This window comes from Gymnogyps californianus, chromosome 6 (genome assembly GCF_018139145.2).
Source record: "Gymnogyps californianus isolate 813 chromosome 6, ASM1813914v2, whole genome shotgun sequence".
NCBI classification, from domain to species: Eukaryota; Metazoa; Chordata; class Aves; order Accipitriformes; family Cathartidae; genus Gymnogyps; species Gymnogyps californianus.
Genome location: NC_059476.1, coordinates 12323254 through 12348807, shown reverse-complemented (window position 1 = coordinate 12348807; position 25554 = coordinate 12323254). Strand labels below are relative to the sequence as shown.

The window sequence follows — 25554 nt, the reverse complement described above, 5'->3', positions numbered from 1 at the left end:
TTCTGTGTCTGTTAGAAAGGTGGAAAGAAATGACGATCAGCTGGGTCTGAGCAGCCTGATAGCATCCAGAGGTACTGCTGGCCAATCTTTAAGATAAAGCCATTTAAGTTTGTTTCAGCAATGTCTGCAAGTTCAGAAGGTTCAGGTACTGTGTCGTTATTTTTAAAGGAAAGGTACTACATTTATGCAGTGGACTAATTTTATTGCTTTACATTGGGTCTGAGATACTTGACCTATAATATATCCAAAATTTGAAAAGATGGTTTGGGTTTTTTTTTTTTTTTTTAGATTTTCCAACTTAACTCTGAAATTAAAAACAGTTTTGTCTTTTTATATGCTAAACAACCATATATTGCTTGTTACACAGAGTAACTACCTCTTTCAAAGAGTGAACATTTTTTTGCTGTATCATCAAACCCCTTATTTCAGTTATGGCATACAAGTCCTCCTGGCCTTCATTTACTTCTGGCATTTCTCTGGTGCCTTCACCATGGCAACCAGAAGCTTCAAAAACAGAAGGAAAAAAAAAAAGGCAATGGTTGTACAGTTATGGTGTGTGAAGACTGAACAGCCAGTTCAGCATTGAGGAGCTGCATGAACATACAGAAGGGAGAAACTCCCTGCAGCCCTCCTGGAGCAGGTGTGTCTGTGGGCAGGCAGCAGTGCCACGCTGCTTCCAGTGAAGTGAGACCATGTGAAACAATTATCTAACCAGCAGGAAAGCTAACTACAGGCTTTAGCTGACAGGACTGTGTGTGTAACCTGACAGGAAATTAGGATCACTGCTTAAACTGCATTGAGGCGTACCTTATGTCCACTTTATATCGCTGTATTTGAAGAAAAGCTACGGGTCAGAGTGGAAATGGGAGAGGATGCATTCTCATACATAAGATATACTGTTATATGAGATATATTTCATTATTTTTACTAATGTAAGAAAAAGTTGGAGTAGTCAAATTTGTGTATAAAGTGATGAGTTGAACAGGTGAAATACGTAAACATGAAAATGCCTGGTTATTGGAATTTAAATGCCCAGTTTATGTTTTGAATTTACCAGTGAAAGTTTTGTGTGGCTTGTCGAGACCCATTGGATGTGCGCTTGCTATTTTTACATATGAAACAGTTATTTGGAGTTTGTTTGGTTTTAAGTTGAGCAGTTTGATGGCAGGATCTCATCATGCTTTGCTTTAATTTCGTGTTGGATGTAGAGAGTGCCTACCCATCCATCGTGGCTCTGCAGGGTGTTCGGGGCGATTCTGGCTCGGCACTGCAATTACATGACAGCACTGGTTCAGGTCTAGTCATCCGGATTGCAAAATCATGGGTTGTTTTTTGTTGTTTTTTTTTTTTAATGCTGAGGTTAAAAATGTACTTCTCTCCCGTGCATCTCTTCCTTCCTGCCTTGTACATGCACACACACCCCTGCCTCCCACGCCAGCTGGTCTTGCCCAAAACAGTGGGGAGATAACAGTCCAGCTTAGCAACTCGTCTGTTCAGAGGTCTGCCTTATCATGCAAGCAGATTTTTCTCCTCAAAAACAAGCAAACCCACCCACACTTGGATCTTTTTTCTGGCTATGTTATTTTCAAACCATCAGGACAGAGATGAAGGATGGTTTGATTTATTTTTTTTCCCCAGCTTTTGCAGTTGTCTGGTTTACTTTATTTTGTATCGAGTGAACATCCGGTATTTTTGCAACACCACTCCCTTTTGGGGCAGTTTATTTTCTTAAAATATCAAAGTCCTTTCAGTTCCTCACATGTTTCAGCTTCCACTGCTCTTTCCCCACAAGTTCACAAGCCTTTCAGATCCTTCAGGAGCATCACTCTCTGGCCACGAAGGGCTCACAACTTTGTACATCCCCTGGGGACCTCCTCGCTGGGCAGGCCTCTCACATTGCAGCTTCCTCCTCTGGCTTCGGTCTTCTCTGACATCTTCCTAACTTCCTACTGGGGAGTCATGACTCTTCTCTGATTGCAATTGCTTGTTTAATCGCATGCTTTCATCATACGACCTGTGCAGCATTTCATTCACCGGGGGACATGAGCTCAACTTGGCACGTCATTCAGGACATGCCACAAAATGTCCCTTAAAGATCCCCTCTGAGCCGTGACAGTATCCCGCTGAGCCCAGGGCAGACCAGGGGGCTGGGCAAGTTCAGCATTTTAAGTGAGGGGGAATTTGTGCTCAGGGTAGTGCTGTCTTAAATCAAGGCCATCCACTAGATCTCTGTGAGAAACCAAGAAATCCCATTGCCTAACTTCCATTTCTATAGCTGCGACGGTGCATGGTCACTTCATACCCATGTCCTGCACCACAAGAGCAATTGTGAGTTTTTCCCTGCTTCCTTACATTAAAAATGAGTTACCATTTACTCCTCTCTCATTTCCATATTGCTGCTTTCCATTTAGTTTGAACTGTAGTTCTCATTAGATATAAATGCCAACAGTTTCCAAATCGATTCCCCCTCCCTTCCATATTTCTAATCTTCCTGCTGGCTGTTAACTACTTAGGTTTGGGGTTTTGTCATCTTGGGGGGTGTCTGCAGATCCTGTTATACTTTTGGCACCCTGTTCTTTATTCAAATCATTAGGCAATCAGATCCATCCTCCTTTGCCTGACAACTTGCCTGTGGTCCTATATGTATTTGAAGTTATTAATTGTAAATAACACTCTGATCTGAATTAATTCCCTAGGTAAGTGATAAGGAGATATAAAATGCGTTGTAACAAAATCCACCATTTTTCTTTCATTCACTAGTCTTGTAAATTCCGTCTAATAAAGGTGTCAAATTGGTCTGGTGAGAGCAGGAAGAGAGATTTCCATTGCAGTACAAGTAATGAATTAAAAGGATTTAGCTGTATTCATTTTTAAGTCTTTGTTTTGTTTGTTTTGTTTTTTGGCTGTTAAATAGTCCTTTGGTTTAGTACATGCTCTTAACAGTGCCTGGAAAATCCTGGAAAGTCGTGACTGATGACTTTCCTCCCTGGCTGCAGGAGCATGTGCATCCAGAACGCCCTGCAAGAGCTCTGCCCGTCATCTGTCCTGGTGCATTGCCACCACATGTGCTCCCACCCTCCCTACTCCTGTGCTTACTGAAAAAACAGTTAATTATGCTTGGAAATGTGTAAGACCCCTGACAAGCTGAAATCTGATTTCTTCTGGCATTTTAAATTTCAGCAGTTATATTCCACCTAGCAAGAAGCATAGTGTGGCTTTACTCCACGAGAAAACACGAAGGAGGGACCCAGACCCCCCATTCACAGCAGCGGTTGTGTGAGTGTGGAGATTGCTGGCGCTGGGACTTTGGGAGCTGGGTGTGCTGGAGATGGGCTTCACAAAGGAGTTCAGCGCTTCAGGTTTTGCTTTAATCATAGGGTATCTCCAGGCTGCTTATCACAGGAGTAAACACGCCGCTTCAGCTCATGGAGGGAAGCTAGTGTGTACCAGGTTAGAGGAGCCGGAAAAACCGGCGCAGGCTGAGCTCTGTATGGGGACCAGCTTGCTGTCGATTGAGTTGCTGAATCCAGCTCAGATACTCACATGCTTCACTGCAAGTGAAGAGATTATTATAACTTTACCTAATTCCCCATATTTATTACTGAGCCTGTTTCTTTCTATCTTAAGACAGAAGCCCTGCCCCCCTCCCCCCCACCACCTTTTTTTTTTTTTTTTCATGGTGTTAAACACTTTTTGTGACTCTTATCTTCTCCCCGCCAGCCTTAACTCACTGGCGGTTTTTTGTGGCCAGCTCCACCCTTTTCCACTTAGGGCACCGGTTGTTTGTATCTAAACTCCAGTCTTGAAACAGCCTGTTATGAAGCCGTATCGGCTGTTTCGGTGAAGGTATTCCTCTCCGCGGGCAGCTGCATTTACAGCACAGGAGTTAAAATTAACGTCTCTTCACTCTCGAGAAAAAAATACCAGTTAAGTTTTGAAACTTTTCTTCAATGGTGGTTGATTTGGCTTAGAGACTCTGTGTGGGCACATTTATATGTAGATAAGTTGAATTAGACTCTTTTTAAAAATGGATTTAAGAAATATAAACTCTGATCAAAAAAGGGCAAAAGTGAAAATGGGTGAAGGGGTTTCTTGTATTATTCTGCAGCTTTTAGGCTAACAGCAGTGCTGCTATTAAATGTGGGGACCTCGCATATCTTTTCTAGCTACTTTTCTGAAGACTGACATATCAAACTGTTTGGATCTTACTGTAATTAGTCCTGATATGAGCACATGCTTTCTCCTCTTAAAGGTTTGCGATGATGCGGAGTATTTGTAGATGACCTGTATGCCATTGTTTTCTCCATTTACAGGGAAAATTTTTTTCTTATTATTTTATTTCTACTTCTTTTGAGTTGATAAGGACTACATGGAGAAATCAATGGTCAACAAACAAGAAAGAACATAGAAAGGTAGTCAAAATACTTATGAGCCTGCATACTACTTAACATCCTCAGAGAGGTGCCTACCAAGATGAAGAGATTAATACTAAAATTTTCTAGCAATATTATTCTGTGCTGTATATAAATGTGTATACATGTAAAATAGGTTATTCCAGCAAGTTGGTTATTCTAGTTTTCTGATTATGTTGACTGAAAAATACCAGTTGTCAACTGGTACGTGCAAATGTTGTTTGATTCTTAAAAGCCCCAATTTACACTGTCAGCTCACACTTAGGCTGTCCTGAAAGAAAATGGAAGTAAATGAGTCAGAACTGAGGCTTGTAACTTCACTCTTGAGTTTCAGAGAGCCCTTGCAGGTCTAAGTTGAAAGATTTTTGCGTCTAAACTGCTTGAGTTTGATGTGTATTTGGCAGATGATTGCAAATATTGCTGGAGAAGTAATTTTATGGTATTAGAAAGATATTGACCTAATCATGCAACTAATGACTCTGTCAAGAAAAGCTGTATCTGTTCTGCAGGCTACTGTACCATGTAAGGCTGTCTAAGCTGGTGTAAAAGAGCTGGCTGGAGTTTTAGAAACAGTTAGAAAGTTTAGAAACAGTGGAGTTCTAGAAACAGTTTTAGGAACAGGCTGAGCTGCCCTGTATATTTTTACTGGTGAGCTGTGAGGAAATTCATGTCTCAGTGCAAGGTAGTGGAGTGGCATTCAGAAGGTGGGTGAGAAGGAAGCAGAGCAGCCGGGCACTGCCAGCTCAGGGCAGTCAGGTCAGCAGCTGGCAGGCTTGGCTGTGCAGGGGATGCTTTGGTTCATGGTGTAAATGCAAAACTATGTTTTCCTCTGGTGTAAATTAGTGTAGTTCAGCTCACTGCAGTTTTGAAGAGAACAACCTCAGCTGGCAGTAGTGGAAGGGGAGTTTGCAGCCTGCTGCATGCTGAGGTCAGGCTGTTCGCTTAGGTGGCTGTCTGCTGCCAGGTGAATAAAAGCTCTACTCAGCATCCTCCTAGTTGTGCATCTTGTCTGAAATGTTGCTTTTCCTCCTTTCCAATAGCTGTCATGGGCCCAGTTTTCATACCACAGGCTGTTTCCTATGCAAACTTTCAGCAGGATGCTTGAAGTGCTGTTGTAGCACAAACAAGGGGGGACACTGGTGCTTGGCTGGGCAAGTGAGCTCACTGAAGGTAGAAGGATGCTTGTGCAAACAGGAAACGATTCTCAGCTACGGTGGGGTGAGTTATCCAGGTGGCAGCCTTGCCGTAGCACCAGTGCAGGCACAGGCAGGTTGGCAGAGTCCAGAAGTGGTGCGACTGTTGATAGGCAGCATGGGCAGTCATGAGATGCTGTGCTTCTCGCTTTGGGACTCAGTACCCCACTGTAAAAAGTCACTGCTCTTATTGTATTATCTTATGTCTAAAGTTTTAGTGTTTTAAAACAAACAAACCAGAAAAACCATGTGTACCTAAAAAGCTATTTAAATCCCAGAGCTGAAACTTTTCTCTTTATTGAGCAATGCTGAGCATACAGTTGAATAACATAATTTTTCATTCATCTGACAGTACAGTTTTTCCTTCTTGTCGAATACTACATCTGAAATTACTAGTGACCTTTCCGCTTGAAAAATATCTGCTTTGTGCCAGAGCAGAGTGTTTGTCATCTTTTTGAAAACATCTTTCTCAAGCATGACTTTTACTTGGTCACTTGTGGGCAGTTGCAGTGTAATGCCATATATGTACGTTACAGTCTTGTGAATTAAAGCAAAACCAAACCGCTTGGTCTCCAGGCTGCAGTTAGGTTTTCAGAAGCAGATTCCTGCTGCTGAATGGGTCAGACCCCAAAATCGGAGCCCTGCATGGTAGTGGTTTTACAGAAATCAGTGCTGTACAGTGAAAGCTCCAATAAATATAATTCGTTTAATGGCTAATATTTAAGGTAAATTGTTGTCCAGAAGAAGGTGATGCTCTTCATATGACCCCATCGGGAATTATCAGAAATGGAGGAAGGTTGTGTTAGCACATGTGGGATGGTTATCTAAGGACATACAGATCCAAGTTTTAAAGGTCTGTAGCAGTGAATGAAAGGTATTGAAATATTCATAAATATGCATGGAGGAATGTGCGTGAGTCATGTGCATGACACACTGAAGGCTGCAGGCTGCTAGAAAACGTTGTTGCGCACTGGCGTGTGGATAAATGGCATACTTTATGCACTTCATCCATATCCTCACCTCTGTTTTAAAGCTCATCCCAAACCTCCATATTTGCTACTTGCCATGGCTCTTACCTATCTTCTGTTATTTCTAAAATTATTTTTAAGGAAAGCTGCATGTTCGGTTTAACAGAACTGTTGATGCAACACTAAATCCTCATTTGTAGTAGCCTCAGCAAGTGTGTAATATGCTACTTTTAGCATCAGAGAGCAAAACTAAGCTCAGAAGAATGAAAATAGCATGACCAGAAAGCAGAAGAATTAAAAATACAATAAGAAATAAACAAAAAATCTTTCTGTCAAAAACTGCCCGAAATACATTACACTACCTTTTTTCTGCTATAAAAGTAACATTACTCGTACAGGTTTTTTTAAAAAAAAAAAAGTCTGAATATGACTAATAAGAGTTTACTGTGAATGTTTTTGCAGATCCTTTTTATATTCCTTGTTGAATTTAAGTGAGAGTGATTTAACATAATACAGATAACTGTTTTTCTCCATCTCCTCCCAAGCAAATACTTCCATGAATTTCATTAATTCTGTCTCCCACATGGTCCCTGGGAGACTACAAATGTGCAGTTTCCTTATATACATATTGTAAACAAGAGTGAAAGAGCATTTCAGCCTTGCAGAGTGTGAAATGGCAGAGCTTCCTTGCAGGGGGCCTCTTTCAGGAATATCTGAGAAGTAATGGAATATCTTGGAATGACAGAATTTGAAAATAAGTGTTAGTATAGCTTGTTGATGAAATATATTGGCCAGTCGTCGTCTCTGCAATCTTAATAGATCACAGTAACAGAAGGAGAAAGTGCCATAAAACCATAGCCTCATGGTGAACCATTAGCAGAAAAGTGAGCTGGTGCTGGGATGGCTGGTGCTTGAAAGTCTGTTTTATGTGTTTTGGGGGATTTGGGGGGGGGGGTGTTGGGGAGGAAGCCTTCTGTATTGTGAGGGATATGATGTGCAAAGGGCCAAGGAAGTACCTCTGTTGTTATTTTACATTTTTTGCACTTTCAAGCAGGTTGGTAGAACATAAAGGTTGGACCTTGGCTCCTTTTTCTGTGCACTGTGAGCTGTTTGACCACCAAAATGCTTTCTTCTAGTTATGTGAAAAAATCCTTGTGTCTTCTACAGAGGATTGTATAACTCACGCATCTGAATTTCATTCAAAACCACTTTGGTTGTAGTGAGAGATCCTCAGATTCAGGTACTAACCAGCCTCAAGGGTTTAAACCGGGCTGTCATGGGTGATGCTGAATCATCTGTTTCCTGGTTTTTCAGATTGTGATTTTCTGTGTATCCCCCTTGTTACCCTGAGGTACGGCAGCGCATTAAACACTCAGTGCTGCACTTGAATTTTCACTGAGAGTTGTGCTTTGAGTACGTAAGAAGCTACTTACTGCCCGGTGTTCTGCAAATGGGGCTCTGGGCCTCTCAGAATGAATGTCCCAAATTGGTGGAAGCATCTGACCTCAACCTCCTCGCTACCAGTCTATGGAAATGATGACAGGGCACTGCTGCACCTTAAAGGCATGTTTCGGGGATTAGTAAGTTAATGCTTGTGAAGCACTTGGATTTACAGTAATTATCTGCCCAGAGAAAATCTGGTCAGATAAATAATAATTGTCATCTCAACAGAGTATGCGTAGCATGCAAAAAGGGCACAGGGCCATGTGCTGAGCCATGAGAAGAGGAAAAAATACTGAATTTCTTTTCTAGTGAGAACTGTCCACTGTGTGCCAAATGAGCCATGAGGACAAGAATACTGTGGTATGCTTAAAGATTATTATCTGTGTGCAAGAGGGGCAAAGAAACATCCTCTGCATGTCTGACTTCCAGCAGTCTGGGCTTGCGGCCACATTCAGATTCCAGGCTGGGGACGGTGCTCATTATTTTGTCCGTAACGGTGGCACGCACATTGCCATTGGAACACATGGAGTCATGATGATGATGGCTGTCCTTGGAGTTGAATCAGATTGAAGGGAACGGGTTTCACAGTCATCTGCTGATAGATGAAGGATGAAAGTCAGGATGTTTTCTCCAACGACTTGCTGTTTTCCACAAATCCTTGTTTGCCGTTCTGGCAATTACCTCCCCGTGATTACCTCCAGTTTCCCTTACGGGCTCCCAGTGCTGATGCACCTCCCATACCTCCACTTCTTTTCTCCCAGTCCCAGTTAGGTTCCTTTCCTCACTCGATTCCCTCTTTCTTCTTTCCTTTTCCCCATCTGCTCCCTTCTCCTGCTGCATAGATCTTACCTACAGCAGCCACTAAAGAGTGGCTTTGCCCGGGTATCTTCAGGCTAGCAAGAGGTTGTTCAGCTGTTTGGGGGATGCTGCGTGTGTAGTCTGGTCTACACCAAGAGATACGTGTAACAGATAGCTGTGTAGTCAGTCCACATGAATTTTTAGAGGCTTTGCTTGTGGAAGTCTGGTGAGTCTCAGGTACACACAATCCTGACAAAATTACTCTCAGGAAGAGCATGGATGTCTGAAAACTTGGAAATTAAAGTGTAGTTATAGATACTCAGCTGTCCAGCTGAGAGGCCATATCAAGTACAGTCTTGAGGATGTTTTTTGGGGGTCTGGTAGTACTCTCTCTTTTAGAGTCAAAACCTGTTGATGAACAGACTATGTCATGAGATTTGTGGATTTTACCCAACAAAGTAGGTGTTTTAGAGGACTGAATTGAAATTCAGTGAAGAAATTACATTTGCCATACAGAACTATTTTCTTTTTTAATTGAGAGCAAGTACTCCACTAAGGAGGGCAAACTGAAAGGAGCAATTACACACAGGGAATAGCCTGGAGTTATAATAGGAGTCAGCTGCATGGTAAAGGCACCAAATGTCTTTCTGGAATGAACCAGCAAGAGCGTTCACAACACACCTCAGTTCATGTTGTGTGCAGCTTTGCGTACTGCTGGTTCAGACAAAAGCTGGAAGATGCTGCCAAGAAATAATGAGAGGGTTAGAAAATATAACCTATAGGGAAAGTTTGAAGGAACAGAATTTACTTAGTCTAGAAGTGTCAGGACTGAAGTAGTCCTTGGACAGGCATTTGTTGTGGATAGTGGTTAATCTGTCTATCATCTAGAAGGAACAGGCTTTGTCCACAGTGCATAGTATATTAAATTTGATACTGTGAAAACTTTTTTCATTATATATTCTGCAAGAGTTTGTCTCTTGGGGTTGCGGAGATTTTATACAGGAGAAGAGGGAAGGGTTTTTCCCTTTGGGAGAAGGAAAGAAATAGAGAGGAGATGACATCCCAGCATTCCTTCTAGTTTTTGCATGTCTGTGATACTACTTGAGCATGGATGAGCTCCAGTTTTCCAGTTGTTTATAACTTTATCAAATTTGGATGGATTTTCAGAGGGATTACAGAATTAAAAAATATGCAGCACTAAAAGCAACGCATTCTGATCGAATGTCAAGTGCCTTTTCCAAAGTATGAAGAACTCTTTAATTATTGATAAAAATGTTTTTTGTTATCATTTAGAAAAATACATTTTATCTTGTCTTGTTCTGGGAAATAGTTAACCCTCTGTGACCAAAGGCCTTCCTCCCGCCCCCCAAATTGCCAATACTTAGCATACAAATTCAGGTCAGATGGTTAAAGTTTGGCAAAGTTAGAAGCAGGTAAAAACAAGGTCTAAGGGGAAGCTTCATGTAACACTAATAACAGGCAAAGCTACCAGCCCCACCTATAATAATCTTATTTCTATCAAAGCCAGGTTTCCTTGATGATTCTCAAATGTTTCTACAGGCTTTTAGAGAAGATCTGGAATGCCTTATTCAAGAACAGATGAAGAAGGGCAATAACCCCACTGGACTGCTTGCGTTACAGCAGATTGCTGAATACATTACAGCAAGCTCTTTTGCTGGTTTCTCCTCATCTTCACTCAGTAAGTGAATTATACATATAATTGCACTTTTTCTCTTCCTTTTTTTATTATCACCAGGGCTTAGCAATGCTGGGATCTCCTCTTTCTTTGAATAAAAGTTCTGTCAGAGCTTGCTTCAGCTGTGAAGTAGTACAGATGGTTGCCTTAACTTTAGTTTTTAGGCTTCTTTCTCTCAGTCTTTGATTTGTATAATGACATCCAAAATGTTTGGAGTCCTCACAGTCAGTTATTCTAGAATTTGCTAATAAAAGTTTAACTGAGATGGGGAACAAGATGCTGTGCCCCGTTATTATTAGCATTTTAACATGAGCATAAACTGACATGTGAAATACATAACCATTTAGATGGTTTATTTTTCTACTCTTGCATAAAAATTTTTATTAAAAAAAAAAGGAGGGTGGAGAATAGGCTGGCAAACTGAATCGTTGCACAAACAGCTCCCACAGTTAAAAACAGCTTGTAGTATGCACTCTAGTTACAAAGATGTTGCTAGGATCTTTCAGTTAACACCCAAGCTCTTTCCAAGTCATGAAATACTGAAACATTAAAGTCGATTTAAGTTCTGTGGGTGGACATCATATGGTAGCTTACAAGCCTGAAGTACAGTGGCGGCTGTCAGCATTCAGCATCTTTTGAGAATTGGTCCTAAAATGGCGCTTCAGAATTCATTTAACAAAACAAGTGGAAGAGAACAACAGAGAGCCCAAATAATCTCATCTCCGCATCTCTGGTTGGTTAGTGAGACTGTGGGTCCGACTGTTGTCTCTGCTGCGTCTGCCCAGGAACTCGGACAGGGTGACTAATCTCAAAGTGCATACTCTTTTTGCTGAAAACCAAAATGACTTTTAACTCTTCTGGTCATAACTTTCCCTGTAAGCAAAGGCTGTAGCTCTCAAAGGGATATCATGCATTCGTGAAGGGGAGAAGGGTATGTTTGTGTAGTCACAAGTCAGAGAGAAGCTGATCTTTGTGATTTCTCTGTTAAGAGGTGATCTCTTCTGTCTAAGGGTTTGAGAACTCTTGCACTAATCCTAATTTCTTCATTAGGACTAAATTAAAGTGCTAAGACTGATACATCTCTTCAAATTAGTTGTACTGGTGTCAGAAGTCCAGCAGGAATGTGTTCTCCTGTAATTTTCAAAGTAACATGTAAAAATGCTTCATTAGTGGCAAATGTCTTAAAGTGCAGTTCCAGTCCTATATAGGGTCTCGAATAAGGAGACAGCTCAAAATCCGAGTGGGTTCTTCAAAGGAAACCTTTATTTCACCTCTCTCGTGTATGAAAGAGATGAAGACTTAAATTCGGGGTATGGTTCCTACTGTCTTAAAGTAACAGAGGTTTCAGTAAAGACCTTAGAAATCCCAGCAGTGCAGTTCCAGTCTAATAATGGCTGGTACTGCTATGCTAACAATTTAAATACACTGCTTCTGGAAGATCATGGCATCACTAGGAGTTATTTAATTGTCCGACTGGCCATCATCTTTTTTTTTAATCTGTTTTTCAGGCCATGGAATGATTACACCCATCAATGATCTACCTGGGATAGATACCTCCTCGTTTGTTAAGGGAGAAAAACTTACTCGTTGCAAGTTAGCCAGTTTATATAGATTGGCTGACTTGTTTGGGTGGGCACATTTGCCAAATGCCTATATCACAGTAAGTATTTTAGAGAATAAAAATTTTTGTTTGGAACCTTACCTATTCATTCAAATTAGTTTTCCCCTTGAATAATATAAATTCAAAAACAGATCAGTAATCCATTTTCTTCCTCCTTTGCAGGTAAGAGTAAGCAAAGAACATGACCATATTCTGATCATTCCAAGAGGTCTGTCCTTTTCTGAAGCTTCAGCTTCTAATTTGGTACGTGATTCACCTGCTGTAATAACCAGCAAGGCTCAACCTGTTTTCTAAAAGACTTTTGTGGCTGCTAAAATGGACTTCTAAACTATAATCACGCTGTTACTTGTTTTTTAATCTTTACCCACCAGATGAAAAGCTGATTAACTGTTTAGATACTAGGATCCTTTGTCCTCAGCATTTCTTTTTGGGTTTAGCTTTGCTTTCTGTTGCTTTGTCTTCAGCTTCAAAGTGGAGCAGCAAAGTTTTGTTTTCCTGTCTGATGAAGCTCATCAAATAGCCTCAGCGTAACAGCAACCTTTTATAACCTGACAATATGGTAATACATATGAAATGACTCTGTAGGAGTAGTGTTAGTAGAATCAGCTCTTATCTTTATACGTGGGGAAATAAAGTTGAATAATCTTTCCCAGGCCCAACAAAGGAGCTGGGTGAAGTTACAGATTGGCATTTAGGCAATGGTAGCTGCTAAATCACGCATCTTTTGGTGGAGAAGCTGCTATATGTTCTTCATGTCAGTACGTATCTGTAAAGAAACTACCTCCAGTTGAAAGGGGTAGCAGATTGAGATTGATAGCATCACACCAGTAAACACAGAACCAAAATACAAACATGAGAACAAGACCTGATATGACCCTGCTGTTGTTTTTTGTTGATCCTGGAATTATTATTTTAATGTTCCCATGAAATTGAAAATTCCCTATGCATTTAATTTTCTTATTGGAAATTTCTCAGAGGCTGAATTTTCTTCATATTTAAAATGTAGGAAATGTTAACAAAATTCATTTCTGAAAGTCAGAAACAAGGAAAGGTCAGCTAGACCAAAGAGGAATGTATGTTGTGTCAGGGTCTTATCTTTACTTCTTCCATGGCTGGACTTCCAACAACTATCAAGGGCTTGAACAGCAAGATGGGTTATTGACACACAGATTCATGGCTACTCTCCTACTTTTTTTTCATGCTCTTGGCCCTAAATATGCGGGGGTAAATTTGGTACCAAGTAAAAGAGGGAGGGTAGTTTGTAGATAATGGCAGTTATCGCAAACTTTTTGAATATTGTTCCTTTGACTTTTCCAGGTTAAAGTAAACATCCTAGGAGATGTAGTTGACCAGGGAAGTACGACTCTAAGTATTGACAATGCAGGATTCAGTCCACATGTGGCCATCTACTCCACACGCCCTGATGTCAGATGTGTAATACACATACATACCCCTGCCACAGCAGCTGTAAGTCTTCCTTCTAGCATAAAAAGAAAACAGGTTTACCTTATGAACTTAGAGCACATTTCTGAATCTGAATCACTGATCACAGCAGTTTTATTTTGGTTTTTAACATCGACTCTACACTGGTAAAGAAAGGTGTGAGGTTATCAAATAAGCAGAGAAAGAGGGCTGGGCCACTGCAGTGAAATGGATAGGAATAAACTGATGCTCAGATATGATTGTACTCGAGTTGAGGAGGCTGTAAAGTATATAGTTTACACAGGCTTCATTTATAGCATCTTAGACCATATAATGTGCTGTATACATCATCATTTGCATTATACAACTCCATTTTTAAGTGGCTTAATTAGCAGTTATGTTCAGTTTGGATTTACCTCACTATTAAAAAGTCATAGTTAACATATAAGTTAGAAATGGTATGTATAACAATGATAAAAATGTAAGGAGATTTTAAAGAATTGGTTCGAGATAAATAGATAAATTCATATGATTTTATATATAAATGCATATATATATGCATTCCTTGACTACAGACAGAAAAGGAATGGATAACTTCTTTTATACTAGCTTTTTGAAGTTATAAATGTGGGAAAGAAGGAAAAACCATTAAGTAGGCTTATGCTGAGAATTAAACATGGATAAAATTCACAAAAACTAACTTAGTTGGGATACTCTGTCCTTCCCTATAATGCATGTCCCTCGGTTGGGTAGCAGCAGCTCTGTCACCCTCTTGCAAATTAGACTGGGGCGGGGCGGGGGAAGGTATTGTTTTTAAGCTTTCACTACGGAGAGTTTGTGTGTCTTCTAGCAAAGATACAAAGTACATCCTGCTAAGGCTTGGGTGGTTGAGATGTGGGTTTTAAGAGTTTCATTTTTTCCTAATGATCAGTACTTCATTTTCTTGAAACAGGTTTCATCTATGAAGTGTGGCATCCTTCCCATATCACAAGAGGCTCTGATTCTGGGAGATGTTGCTTATTACAGCTACCAGGGATCTCTTGATGAACAGGAAGAGAGAATTCAGCTTCAGAAAGTTCTTGGACCCAGTTGCAAGGTATTCAGCCTCATTCACGCTCTTCATAAACAATTTTCATGTACTGCGCCAGTTTCTACCATTTAACATTAGTGTCTTCATTTACTAGGTATTAGTCTTGAGAAACCATGGTGTGGTAGCACTAGGAGAGACACTGGAAGAAGCATTCCACTATATTTTCAATGTGCAACTGGCCTGTGAAACACAGGTGAGAGAGAATTTATCTGTATTTAATGTCAAACGCTTATGCTGCTGAGTTAGACATTACATCCCAGGTGGGAAGATCTCTAATATTACAAAATATTTAGGGTTGTGGAATCCAGTAATCATATGCCAGGTCAAAGTCAGAGAAATTGGAATAATCGGGAAAACATAGAAAGAACAGCACAGATACTGTATCACTCTTCCTAGAATGAGTATCGGTGGTGATACACTCTGAAGGGTACAGGTTTTGTTCCATGCTGCGGAGAGTGAGCTTCATGCAGGGAATCTGTCAGATAATAGATTCGGTGGTACTTGCTGCATGTGGAAATGTGACTTAAGATCTCTCGACATCCAGCTCGTTTATCAAAGCTGAATGTTGTGACAAGGAAAGAAGCTTCTCCCCATGATCACAAAGATTTGTAAAACCAAATAAACAAAAGGTCTTTGGAGCAGTGGTAGAGGGTAGCGTGTTTAAAAATAACTTAAGTCCCAAAATCGGTTGTTTCCGTTTTATCTAACTTTAACTACCTAGTTAGGTATCTAGGTACTATGTAGAACCTGCGGAGAGAGACCGCTGAGAGTGTCCTCACCTTCCATAATTGTTTAAGCAGCCCATCCCCAGAAACTTCCTCACTTTGCTCTTACTTGTTCTCCAGTGATCCTGTCCTCCCAAGTAGGCGTTTGGAGGTGCAAATGGCAGTCTCCCACTCCTTTCCTTTCTTCCCTTGCCCTGCCATTCATTTTGAGTTTGATCACTCATTTGTTTTGAAACGGATATAAAAATGAAAAATTTTTAGTCTTGTGATGCAGAAAGACCTTTTTAAGGTACTCTGAAAGCTAGTGTTTGAGTCTACTCCTTGTAAAGTGCAATTATTAGCAGATATTATCGTCCTTTCCATAAGAATCACTTGCTATATATTTTAATACATTTTTGCACAGTAGAAAACTAGCCTGAGAAATAATGGTAGCATGTGTTTAAGTATGTTTCTCCTGTGAATTCAGAAAAGCAGAGAATCCAACAGCTTTTCCACAAATGAAGTACACTTATTGGTGTCTCTAGGTTCATGCATTAGCTGGAGCAGGTGGGATAGACAATCTCCTTCTACTGGATCTGCAGAAGTTCAAGCCTTCCACACATGCTGTGGCAGCAACTGGAGGAGGTGGAGTTAATATGGCTTCGCAACAAAAATGGAAAGTTGGGGAGCAAGAATTTGAAGCGCTCATGCGCATGCTGGACAACCTGGTGAGAGCATGTTGAGGGCATTGTCCATATAGTCTCTGTACGCTTCTGAGTGTAGGATTAGCTTCTGTAAAGCAAACGATTTTTTCTGATTTCTTTGTGAATTTGAAAATGAAGACTGAGTAACTTTTTTTGTATATGAAATCTCTTCTGCTTGGTTTCGTTTTTATTATGTCGCTGTATCTGACAGTAGAATTCTGTCATGATAAGAATTCACAATGTTGTGAACTTCAATTTTGTCCAACTCATCTCACAAACATATTTGCTTTTTGTAGTAGTTTAATAGTAAAAATGTATTTTAATCGCCACCTAGTAAATAGACATAGTAGATTCCCTCTATATTTTGTTATTAATTCTAATATTAGGAAATAAGATGATAATTTATTATTTGTTTGAAATGTCCGTTTCACTGCACTATGAATTCTGGAACAGCCTTCAATACAAATAGAGTGAGGAATAGGGGAGTGTCATGAACTAGGATGTGCCATTGTGCAAGGCAGATGAATGTCCTCATGAACGCTACCTAGGTCATAACCCGAGCAGGGGGTCATTTGGTGGTCATGCGTTCACGAAGGTGGGAGGAAGGTGCAGTGTGAGTGGGGTCCTGTCCAGCTGCTACTGTCCTGTATTTGAAATGGGTCTCTTGAATGTTAATAGTATGAATGAATGATGGAGGACACCACTAGCCCATTCTCTGAAGAGCTCAGAGGACCTGTTTAATGCATATAGGGCAGTGCAAAACTTCCGTGACTTCTTTGGATACCTTTTTTGGATTTTTTAAAATTTTTTAATAACAATTTTTTCTTTTTTTTCCTCCTCCATAGGGATACAGAACTGGCTATGCCTATAGGCAACCATTAGTCAGGGAAAAACCCAGACATAAGAGTGACGTTGAGATCCCAGCCACTGTGACTGCCTTTTCCTTTGAAGATGATACAGTCCCGCTTTCCCCCCTGAAATTCCTGGCGCAGAGGCAACAGAGGGAAAAGACAAGATGGCTGAACTCTCCAAACACATACTTGAAAGTTAATGTGCCTGAGGAGTCCTGGAATGGGGAAGCCAGTCCCAGGACTAAGATCACGGTAGGTAGATATTATAGGCAGTCACTTAGTTTTTGCACTACTTGAAAGTGAATTACGCACAGTTTATATGAGGAAATCTTTAACAGGATTAGCTAATAAGTTTATCAAGCAATTAAAAATAGGCTTCAGGGAGACTTAACATTAGTACTAAGGGCCCCCTCTGTTTGGGAAAGGGGGGTTTAACTGTTTGGAAGAGTAACAGTTTATGATAAAATTTAACAACAATTTCCCTTTTTATTACTAGCTCTTCTGATTCCTGAAGTAGAAAACAGTTTTTCTACCATATCTTTTTGTGCTATTAATTATCCACCAAACATAGTAAGGTTTTAAATCACCCGTGGGTTGCTCTCTTCTCTACACGAGGGAGACACCAGCTCTAACTCATCTCTAACTGCCCCTTTCCTGTTTGTGAGCCTGCTGAAAACAGACTTTGAAGAGTCTGTTCGTGCTACTACTTTTAATGATGATCAAGATTTTTCCTTCTCCTTCTGCTCACCAAGATGCTTCCACTGTGTTTTCAGCCTGGAGAAAGGTGGCTCTGGTGGGACTATGAAGCATGTTACTTGCTATCAGACTACTCCCAGTTGCTTAGTACAATTGTAAAAGCATCAGCTCCTCCTGCTGGCAGGCTAGCGAGTTTCTAAACTTAAGTTTGGGAGAAACACCCTCAGCAACTGATTTAAAACCCTGCTTACAAAGGAAGAAACCTACAGACAAAATGTGGGGTTAGCAGAGGTGGAAGTTGATTGCATGAACAAGGGTTCTGGAGCTGGTGTATCTATATGCCAGTTACTAGGAAGTGTGATCCTTTCTAAATGTGGCTGACTTAGTACACAGTTAGTACTGCATTTTTCAGGAATGTATTTCAGTGTTTACAAAAACTAATCTTTATGATACGTATTCAAGGCAACTTAAATCCTCTTGGGCAAACATACAAATTTGTAAGGAGTTGGGATTATTTTGTGGGTGTCATGTGGAATTGAGAATAAAGTCAGGAAGTCTTTTCTTTAACAGTAAGACAACACTGAGAATTGTTCCTCCCCATCAGGCTGGGGTTTTTAGCTGCTTTTTTTTTTTTTTTTTTTAGTGGATGAAAGCTGATGACTCCTCTAAGACTAGTGGAGGAACACCAATCAAAATTGAAGATCCAAACCAATTTGTTCCTCTAAACACAAACCCAAGTGAAGTGTTGGAAAAGAGAAATAAGGTAAAAGAAGTGTAATGAAGAAAATTGTAATGTTTCCAAATAAAATTATATGTTCAAGTAATGACTCAACACAGCAGTAAAATAACATTTTCAAGTGTTCTGATTTTACTAAGGAGTTTCTTACGTTGTATGTGATTTTTGGCACTACAAAGTATGTGTTTAAATGTATGATATACATGAAGTCTGTAGATACATATGTAATATATATAAATTTTGAATGCAATAGTTTAATGAAGGATGAGTATTAACTCTGGAAATGATAGATTGGAAATGGAAGTCCCTGCTATTTAGCATTATATTTAGTGGATAATTAGGTGTCAACATGAACCAAATTGCTGTGTGTCATCTACAGCATGACTCAATCTCAGACTGTAATCTCACTCTGTTCTGTATTAGTTCTCCTAGCACTTATTAAGCTGGAGTTTGTATGGTTCAGTCTGCTTCCTAATGGCAGTGAAAAAAAGAAAATGAGAGGTTATTGTTGTTGGACCTCTCTGTAAACACAAATATCTCACTGCTTTTCCCTTCCAGCACATAAGACGCTGACTGTCAGACTGACCAAATACTCCACCCTCGGCATAATTATATTAACAGATATTCAGGATACTTTCCATTTGATTACATATTTTTTTCTTTCTTGGAAAGCACCATATCAGTATCCGTGGGGACTGAACTGGAGTCAGAAGGAGCAACTCCCTTCCTTAGAACTGGAAAGACATCCTCTAATCATCTAGAGATTAATAATACAAGTCCCAGACAATGATTTTTAAATTCATGCATGTCACTGTCTCATTAGACAGTTTATTCCTATTTTTCCGCTGTAGAATTTTTTTTATCTGATCTGTATTTGTATTTATATTTATATCTGATCTGTCAGTCTCTTAAGCACTGACAATGTGAAGCGAGGGCTGTTGGCTTGGGGAAAATAATGAGGTATTCACAGAAGAAAAAACTTTACCAACCTTTGTGATCACAGAGATCTCTCTAATAGCTTAACATGGGTCACTTATTTTGGGGGGCTGGAGAGGACAGATTGAGAGACATACTATTCCTTGGAGCTTATTTCTAAATACTGGCTTGCATGAAGTGCAGGAGCTGGGGCTAACGTGGATATTTGGGAGTACTCAAAGGGCTAAACAACATATGCAGTGCGTTCAGAGGTGGAAGGAGAGATCTTAATTTTTAGGTACAGCAGCATGCAGCTTGATCCTCCAGCCATTCACTGCTGCCTGTGTTACTGGCTTTACAAAGCTGATGGGCATAGGATTTGTTAAAGCGAAATATCTGTTTCTAACCCAGTTTCTTTTCTCTGTATAGATAAGGGAGCAAAACAGATATGACCTAAAGACAGCAGGACCACAGTCTCAGCTGCTCGCTGGGATTGTTGTGGATAAAAAGCCGAGTCCAGTGAGTAGGACATAATTAATTGATTTACATATATTTGGATTATTTGGCTGCCTGTCTTTCAAACATCAGTTTGGGCCATTTTCTTTCTAAATGCTTTGTTAGAACTGATTATTTTAATGTCAGGTTTTGGATGTGTGATACCTATTACTCATGTTTCATTTCAGAGGTTTAAAATGTTAGTTTCAAATGGAGATACGCATGGTAGGTTTGCCTGCCATTAATATTAATGAAGTAGGACCCCTGTCTAAGACCATTTAAGCTAACGAGTGATGAACTTTGCAATGCAGGGTGCCAAAAATAATCCTTTCATCAGTCTGTGGAACCACTGCTAAAGGAAATGATTGAGGCCCAGAAATAACTGAGTTTAAAAGGTGGGGTGGGACCATGTAGAAGGCAGCTTTCATGAGAAACAGGCTTCTTATGGGGAGGGAGGGAGGGTTTCCAGTTTCTTACCGGTCCACACCATCTTGTCTTGAGTAGAATATAGTTACTTCCAAACAGTACAGATATCCCTAATAATGTATCTAACAAACTGTGCTGAACTGGAATTCTAAAGTTTTAAGAGTTTCCCACCATCCATGGATTAGTGCATCTGTTTCCTCGTTTTCGTTTCGAAAATTCTTTTGAGATAACACTGAGTTTGCTTATTTATTTGAGGCAAAAAGAATATTTTCCAAATGAGTTTTCTTGCAATATGAAAATAATTTTAATTTTGTCATCGTAAGATTCATCTCAGAAGAGCTTTTCCAGTTAGATTCCTAAACTGGAGTATGAGCACAGTTACTTTCCTACCAAAAAAAAAATCCTAGAACTTGAGGCATTTGCAGAAAATATGGGAAACTTTATTTTTTAATCCCTGTTGTTAAAGAACTTTCACTTCTCTGAAGAATGTATTAGTCCCTGAAGTGTAAGCTGTTGAGGCAGGTCTCTACTCCTGAAGCTGTCCCCCTTGTTACAAAAAAACCTCTCATAATGATTGTGCTGCTGCAAAAGGATGGCAATTTACAGCTCAGTGGTCAGCGTTCATTACTATGTGAATGCCTATTAAATGGGGTAATTTTAGTCTGGATGCATCTGTGTTTTTCTTCTGTATTCCCTGCCAGTCTGGTGCCACCAAACTTTGGGCAAAAAAGAGACATTAACCATGTACATCTTGCTTGCTTTTTTTTTAAACTGTTAAATTTTGTGGTTTTCTCTTTTCCAGCCAATGCAATTTGAAGATGATGAGCATGCACCACCAGCACCACCCAACCCATTCAGTCATCTCACAGAAAAGGAACTGGAAGAGTACAAGAAAACAATTGAGCGCAAGCAGCAAGGGTTGGAAGGTCAGTGGTGTGTTTTTAAATGTTGGGATTTACATTTTAATAATGAGTTCATTTTTAGTTTGAAAATATCTACTGTAAAAAATGTATATGTGCTAATTATTAGCATATACTGTTGGCAACTACTTTAGAGCTAATCATTCCTTGAGACAGTAGAATTTTTTGTTTTTGTTTTTTTTTACTTTGGTTAGTGCTAAAATTAGGGCAATGAAAGGTTTGCACAGAAAGGGGGTTGACAAAAACACACTTTAACATAATGACTTTTTTTGTTGGAATCATAGAATAACTTAGGTTGGAAGAGCCCATGAAGGTCATGTTAGTCCAACCTCCTCCTCAAAGTTGATATCAAAGTTAGATCAAGTTGCTCAGGTCTGTGCCCAGCTGAGCAAAAGTTTACTAGGATGTTTGGTCTTGGCTTCTTTAATTTTTCTTCTATTCGCCCAATGTGCAAGACTCATCTACTTTCACTTTTTACATCTTCTTCCAATACTACTATTCCATAGGGAATTACTAATTCAGGGTTGATGGATTTTTTTTTTTTTTTTTTTAAAACAATAACGCTTAGTATGCATTCTTCTTCACTAATATTGTATAATAAAACAATTTTGCTATATATCACATTCAGGGCATACCATAATAGCTTACTATAACAGCAAACTGTGTGACTTACAGCTAGATAAAACCATGAGGCATGCTACTTGGAATGCAACCCTGCCACCCTTTTTAATGCTTTCTATTAAAGAACTAATATATAATGACTGTTAGCAGATAAAACATGTAAAACCATAATTCTATAGAGTTTAAACCGTGTGTTGTAACTTCTTGATGTTGTCAGCATGAGCAATGCTAGCAGAACTGTAAATCTTGTAGCACTAGCACTGACATTCTTGCTTGATTTTTACTTTTGCATGGCTACTAATTCAAATCTTGTCCTGCAGATGCTGAACAGGAATTATTCTCAGATGACGGTTCATCTGTGTCACAAATTCAGTCACAAACTCAATCCCCGCAAAATGTCCCAGAAAGATTAGAAGGTATTCCATGCAATTTCTGTACAATGCCAATGGCTCTGATAATCTGAGTCATCCACTCCTCTGCTGCATTCTTACACTTGCATGAAGTCGACTGAGCCAAAGAGTCCTCTTTTACCAAGTCTGGGTGGGGCTCTGCCCAGAAAACCGTTTTTCCCAATTTTTTCTAATATGTAATTCTCACAAACAGAAAACAACACAGGGCATACTGAAACTTAGATGTTGATAAGGTGGAGGAAATAGATATTATATCTTTATTTTACTGAAGGCGTTAAGATTAGGTTTTTTGCCTAAGACTTTTCCAGCAAAGTCTAAGAAAGCATTTTGAAAGGCTAGTTCTCCAAAGACTTCTGTATGGAATGGCTGCGTTTTCATAAATTAGTCTCTTGCAGTAAAGTGTAATTCTGAGTGTGCTTGAGACTGTATACATATATGCAGTATAAACTGTATTTGTATTTACTGTATAGAGCTTGAGCTGTATGTGTACCTGGCAGAGATAAGGTTAGCTTTTTCAGCCCATTTTCCTTTAATGACATTTTCACAGTATTGTCTGCTTACAACAAGTAAGAGTGTAGATAAAGGGGGAAAAAAACCATGTGTAAGCACTTCGGCTTTCATTCTTTGGATCACAGTCCAGACTCGCAGACTTTGTTTCAGTACATTTTTTTTTTGCATGATAGTGTACATAAATAATTGCAAAATTGTGTGTTCTTTCAGAAAATCATGAAGATCTCTATAGCCAGAATGCTAACCTAATATCTGTGGAGTTGCCAGTTGTGGTGGTGAACGGCAAGGAAGATGCGCATGATGTGGAAGAAGATCTCACCAAGAGGGTCAGTCAGTTAACCACTAGTACTGTGGAGAGCGTAGAGATTACGATTAAAAGCTCTGAAAAGATAGAAGAGACCCTGTCTCCTGAAGGGTCACCTTCCAAATCTCCATCAAAGAAGAAGAAGAAATTCCGCACCCCATCTTTCCTGAAAAAGAGTAAAAAGAAGGAGAAAGTAGAAGCATAAGTGCAGTTCTGTTGTGAGGAGACATTGCACATTTTAAACGTTTTAAGTTGACCATTAACAGCGTAGTGTTAGGGGTGTGCAGTAACTGGACTTTTAACCTAAACAGAAAGGAACTGGAAGAGGTTTTGCTTTAAAAAAAATGAACCAAACAAACAAAAAACAAAAAAAACCTTTCATGTTAATTGAAAATTAATTCATCTCTCACTTAACTGTGTCCAAAATTGCTATGAGGGTTGGAAACATTCATTAGTTTCATGTAGAACTACACTGGCAGGTGCTCAATTGCCGTCATAGCAAGATCGAATACTATCACAGTATGCAGCAGCAAGTTCTGCTTGGAGTATTTTGCAGACCTTAAAATTTTCAGTACAGTTGAAGTCTTTATTAAAGTTACTGTTGAGTGACCATACGACTTTTTAAAACTGCTGTCTCATTTGGTAACCAGATCATACATTTTTGTATTGTGATTTTGACCATATATTTTATGTTTCTGTACCCCTGTTTGAGTGGGTGCATATTAACAGCACACCTTTAAATCTTTTTTAAGATTAGATCATATAGAAATATTATACACTGGCACATAATATTAGGGGAAAAACTGTGTAAGAGAAAGTTTATTTGGAATTATACAAAATGTCTAAAGAATTCCATTCTTCAATAACTTTTTTGCCAAATATTTCGTTTTAGTGAAATATAATTTTTGAAGACTTCTTTTTTATTCTATCAGTTGGGGGGGGAAAACCCTTATTTTTCAAGAAAGGGGATTTTATACACTTAACATTGATAATTTAGTTTAACTGGCAAAACAAAAAGAAGATTTTATATGTTCAAATGTTTGTATACCATTCAGTATAAAGGTATTATAAGCATGTGAACCAAGCATTTAATAGTAGAGTGTATTTAAGAATGCTTGGTTTAGAGTATACTTAAATATAATTTAGGAATCCAGGGACTTAGAAATCAAAAGATCAAAGCATATAAAATTGAACTGGATTCGTGTTTAAAAATTACTTGTGGGGTTTTTTTTTTCCTCTCGTGGTATTGCTAATGAATGAAGAAAAATAATCTCTTAACATAACCAAATGAAGGAAACAAAACTGTTAAAAGGGAAAGTGAAATAGTAAGAAAATAGGAGGAGACAAAGAAAGTAAAAGTTTGGTGATTATTTTTTTTAAATATATGATACGGATTGTGGGATATTTTTATTAAATCAGCAAAGTGACATTTCCATATTAGACATTTTAAATAATTTGTATGGATTCATACAGAGTGCAACACTTTGGTTTTTTTCTTCACTTTCATTTGAATTGTAAAAGGGTCTCATGAATCTGTGTTGTCCTTTGGATGAACCCAGAGCAAATCAGAGCCTAGTGCCATGGGTAAGGGTGGTACTGCCACTTACTCATTTTTACTGATATTGTCATTTTAGTACTTTTACTGTATTGTAAATACAAACTAAACATAGAAATTAACATAGGGTTTTCTTCGCTGTGTCAAATTGTCTGTAAATCAGTCATCGCAATAGGAAGTACATTTTAAAGATCCATGTGATTCCCAAATTGCCGGTTGAAATATTATACAATATATAATTGTTAAATATGGCTGGAGAGTGGTTTGGCATGCAAAAATGTTGATTATAGCATGTTTGGGGGCTGGTTAGCTTTGACCGTGTAAGTGTGATAATGCAATGTTGGAATGGATCCTGGAAACAATTTTCTAGCTATCACTAAATACTGGAATCAGTGTTTTTAATCATAGTGGAAACTTTCAGTTGCTTACTTTGTTTTTTATGTTCTACATTATTTGTGTTGTATTACAACATATGTAGAAACAGTAACCTGTGAACTACGCTTTTCATAACTTTTTTAAAAATATATCTAAATGAATGCAATGTGCATAAATATTTTTTAAAATGCAACCGTGAACTATTTGCACCTTTTGCTAATGCCTCTATTTACTTGCTTTGGCATAAAGAATGAGCCAGCCAACTCTTGTGTCCTGTGGAAAATATATAAATGTTATCTGAAATTGCTCATAGATGTAATGCTAATTAATGTTAAATCACAAATAAACAGTATTTTAAATAGATGGATTTTGTATAGCAGCCTTTTGTTTATACAGTGCTCTTACATCTCTCGCCTGTAGAAAAGATGCTTTGATTATGCACGTTACTTCTCAAGAATTTATTCTGAAGATGGCTTCTTGCTTGTGCTTATTCTGAAAGCTATGCAAGAAAATCTTCTGATCTTATTAGAGAACAGTTGTTTTCTCTGACACAGATCCTGGAGATGAAAGAGGACAGGCCTGTGGTAAAATACGTGGAGTTGTCAGGCAGTTGTTTTGAACCCCGGTTGAGTTTGTGTGCAGGTTTTCCTCTCCCGGGGCGTGCTTCCCCGTCATCTTGGTCTGTGTCT

At 39.1% G+C, this 25554-nt stretch overlaps 1 protein-coding gene across 2 annotated transcripts in view; it reads left to right on the top strand.

The window, feature by feature from the left end:
- ADD3 (adducin 3) overlaps positions 1-25228 on the top strand; it is a 101246-nt gene extending 76018 nt beyond the window's left edge. The window contains exons 4-16 of one of the 2 annotated variants that reach the window (XM_050898841.1): positions 10375-10513; positions 12019-12170; positions 12294-12374; positions 13449-13598; positions 14506-14649; positions 14738-14836; positions 15893-16075; positions 16897-17154; positions 18242-18361; positions 19679-19768; positions 20973-21096; positions 22032-22127; positions 22842-25228. In XM_050898841.1, the coding sequence (XP_050754798.1) occupies positions 10375-10513; positions 12019-12170; positions 12294-12374; positions 13449-13598; positions 14506-14649; positions 14738-14836; positions 15893-16075; positions 16897-17154; positions 18242-18361; positions 19679-19768; positions 20973-21096; positions 22032-22127; positions 22842-23140 (1935 nt within the window). In that variant the 3' untranslated portion in view covers positions 23141-25228. The remainder of the gene's footprint in view (positions 1-10374; positions 10514-12018; positions 12171-12293; positions 12375-13448; positions 13599-14505; positions 14650-14737; positions 14837-15892; positions 16076-16896; positions 17155-18241; positions 18362-19678; positions 19769-20972; positions 21097-22031; positions 22128-22841) is intronic. The other variant, XM_050898842.1, reaches the window with a different exon arrangement.
- The last annotated feature ends 326 nt before the right edge of the window (positions 25229-25554 follow it).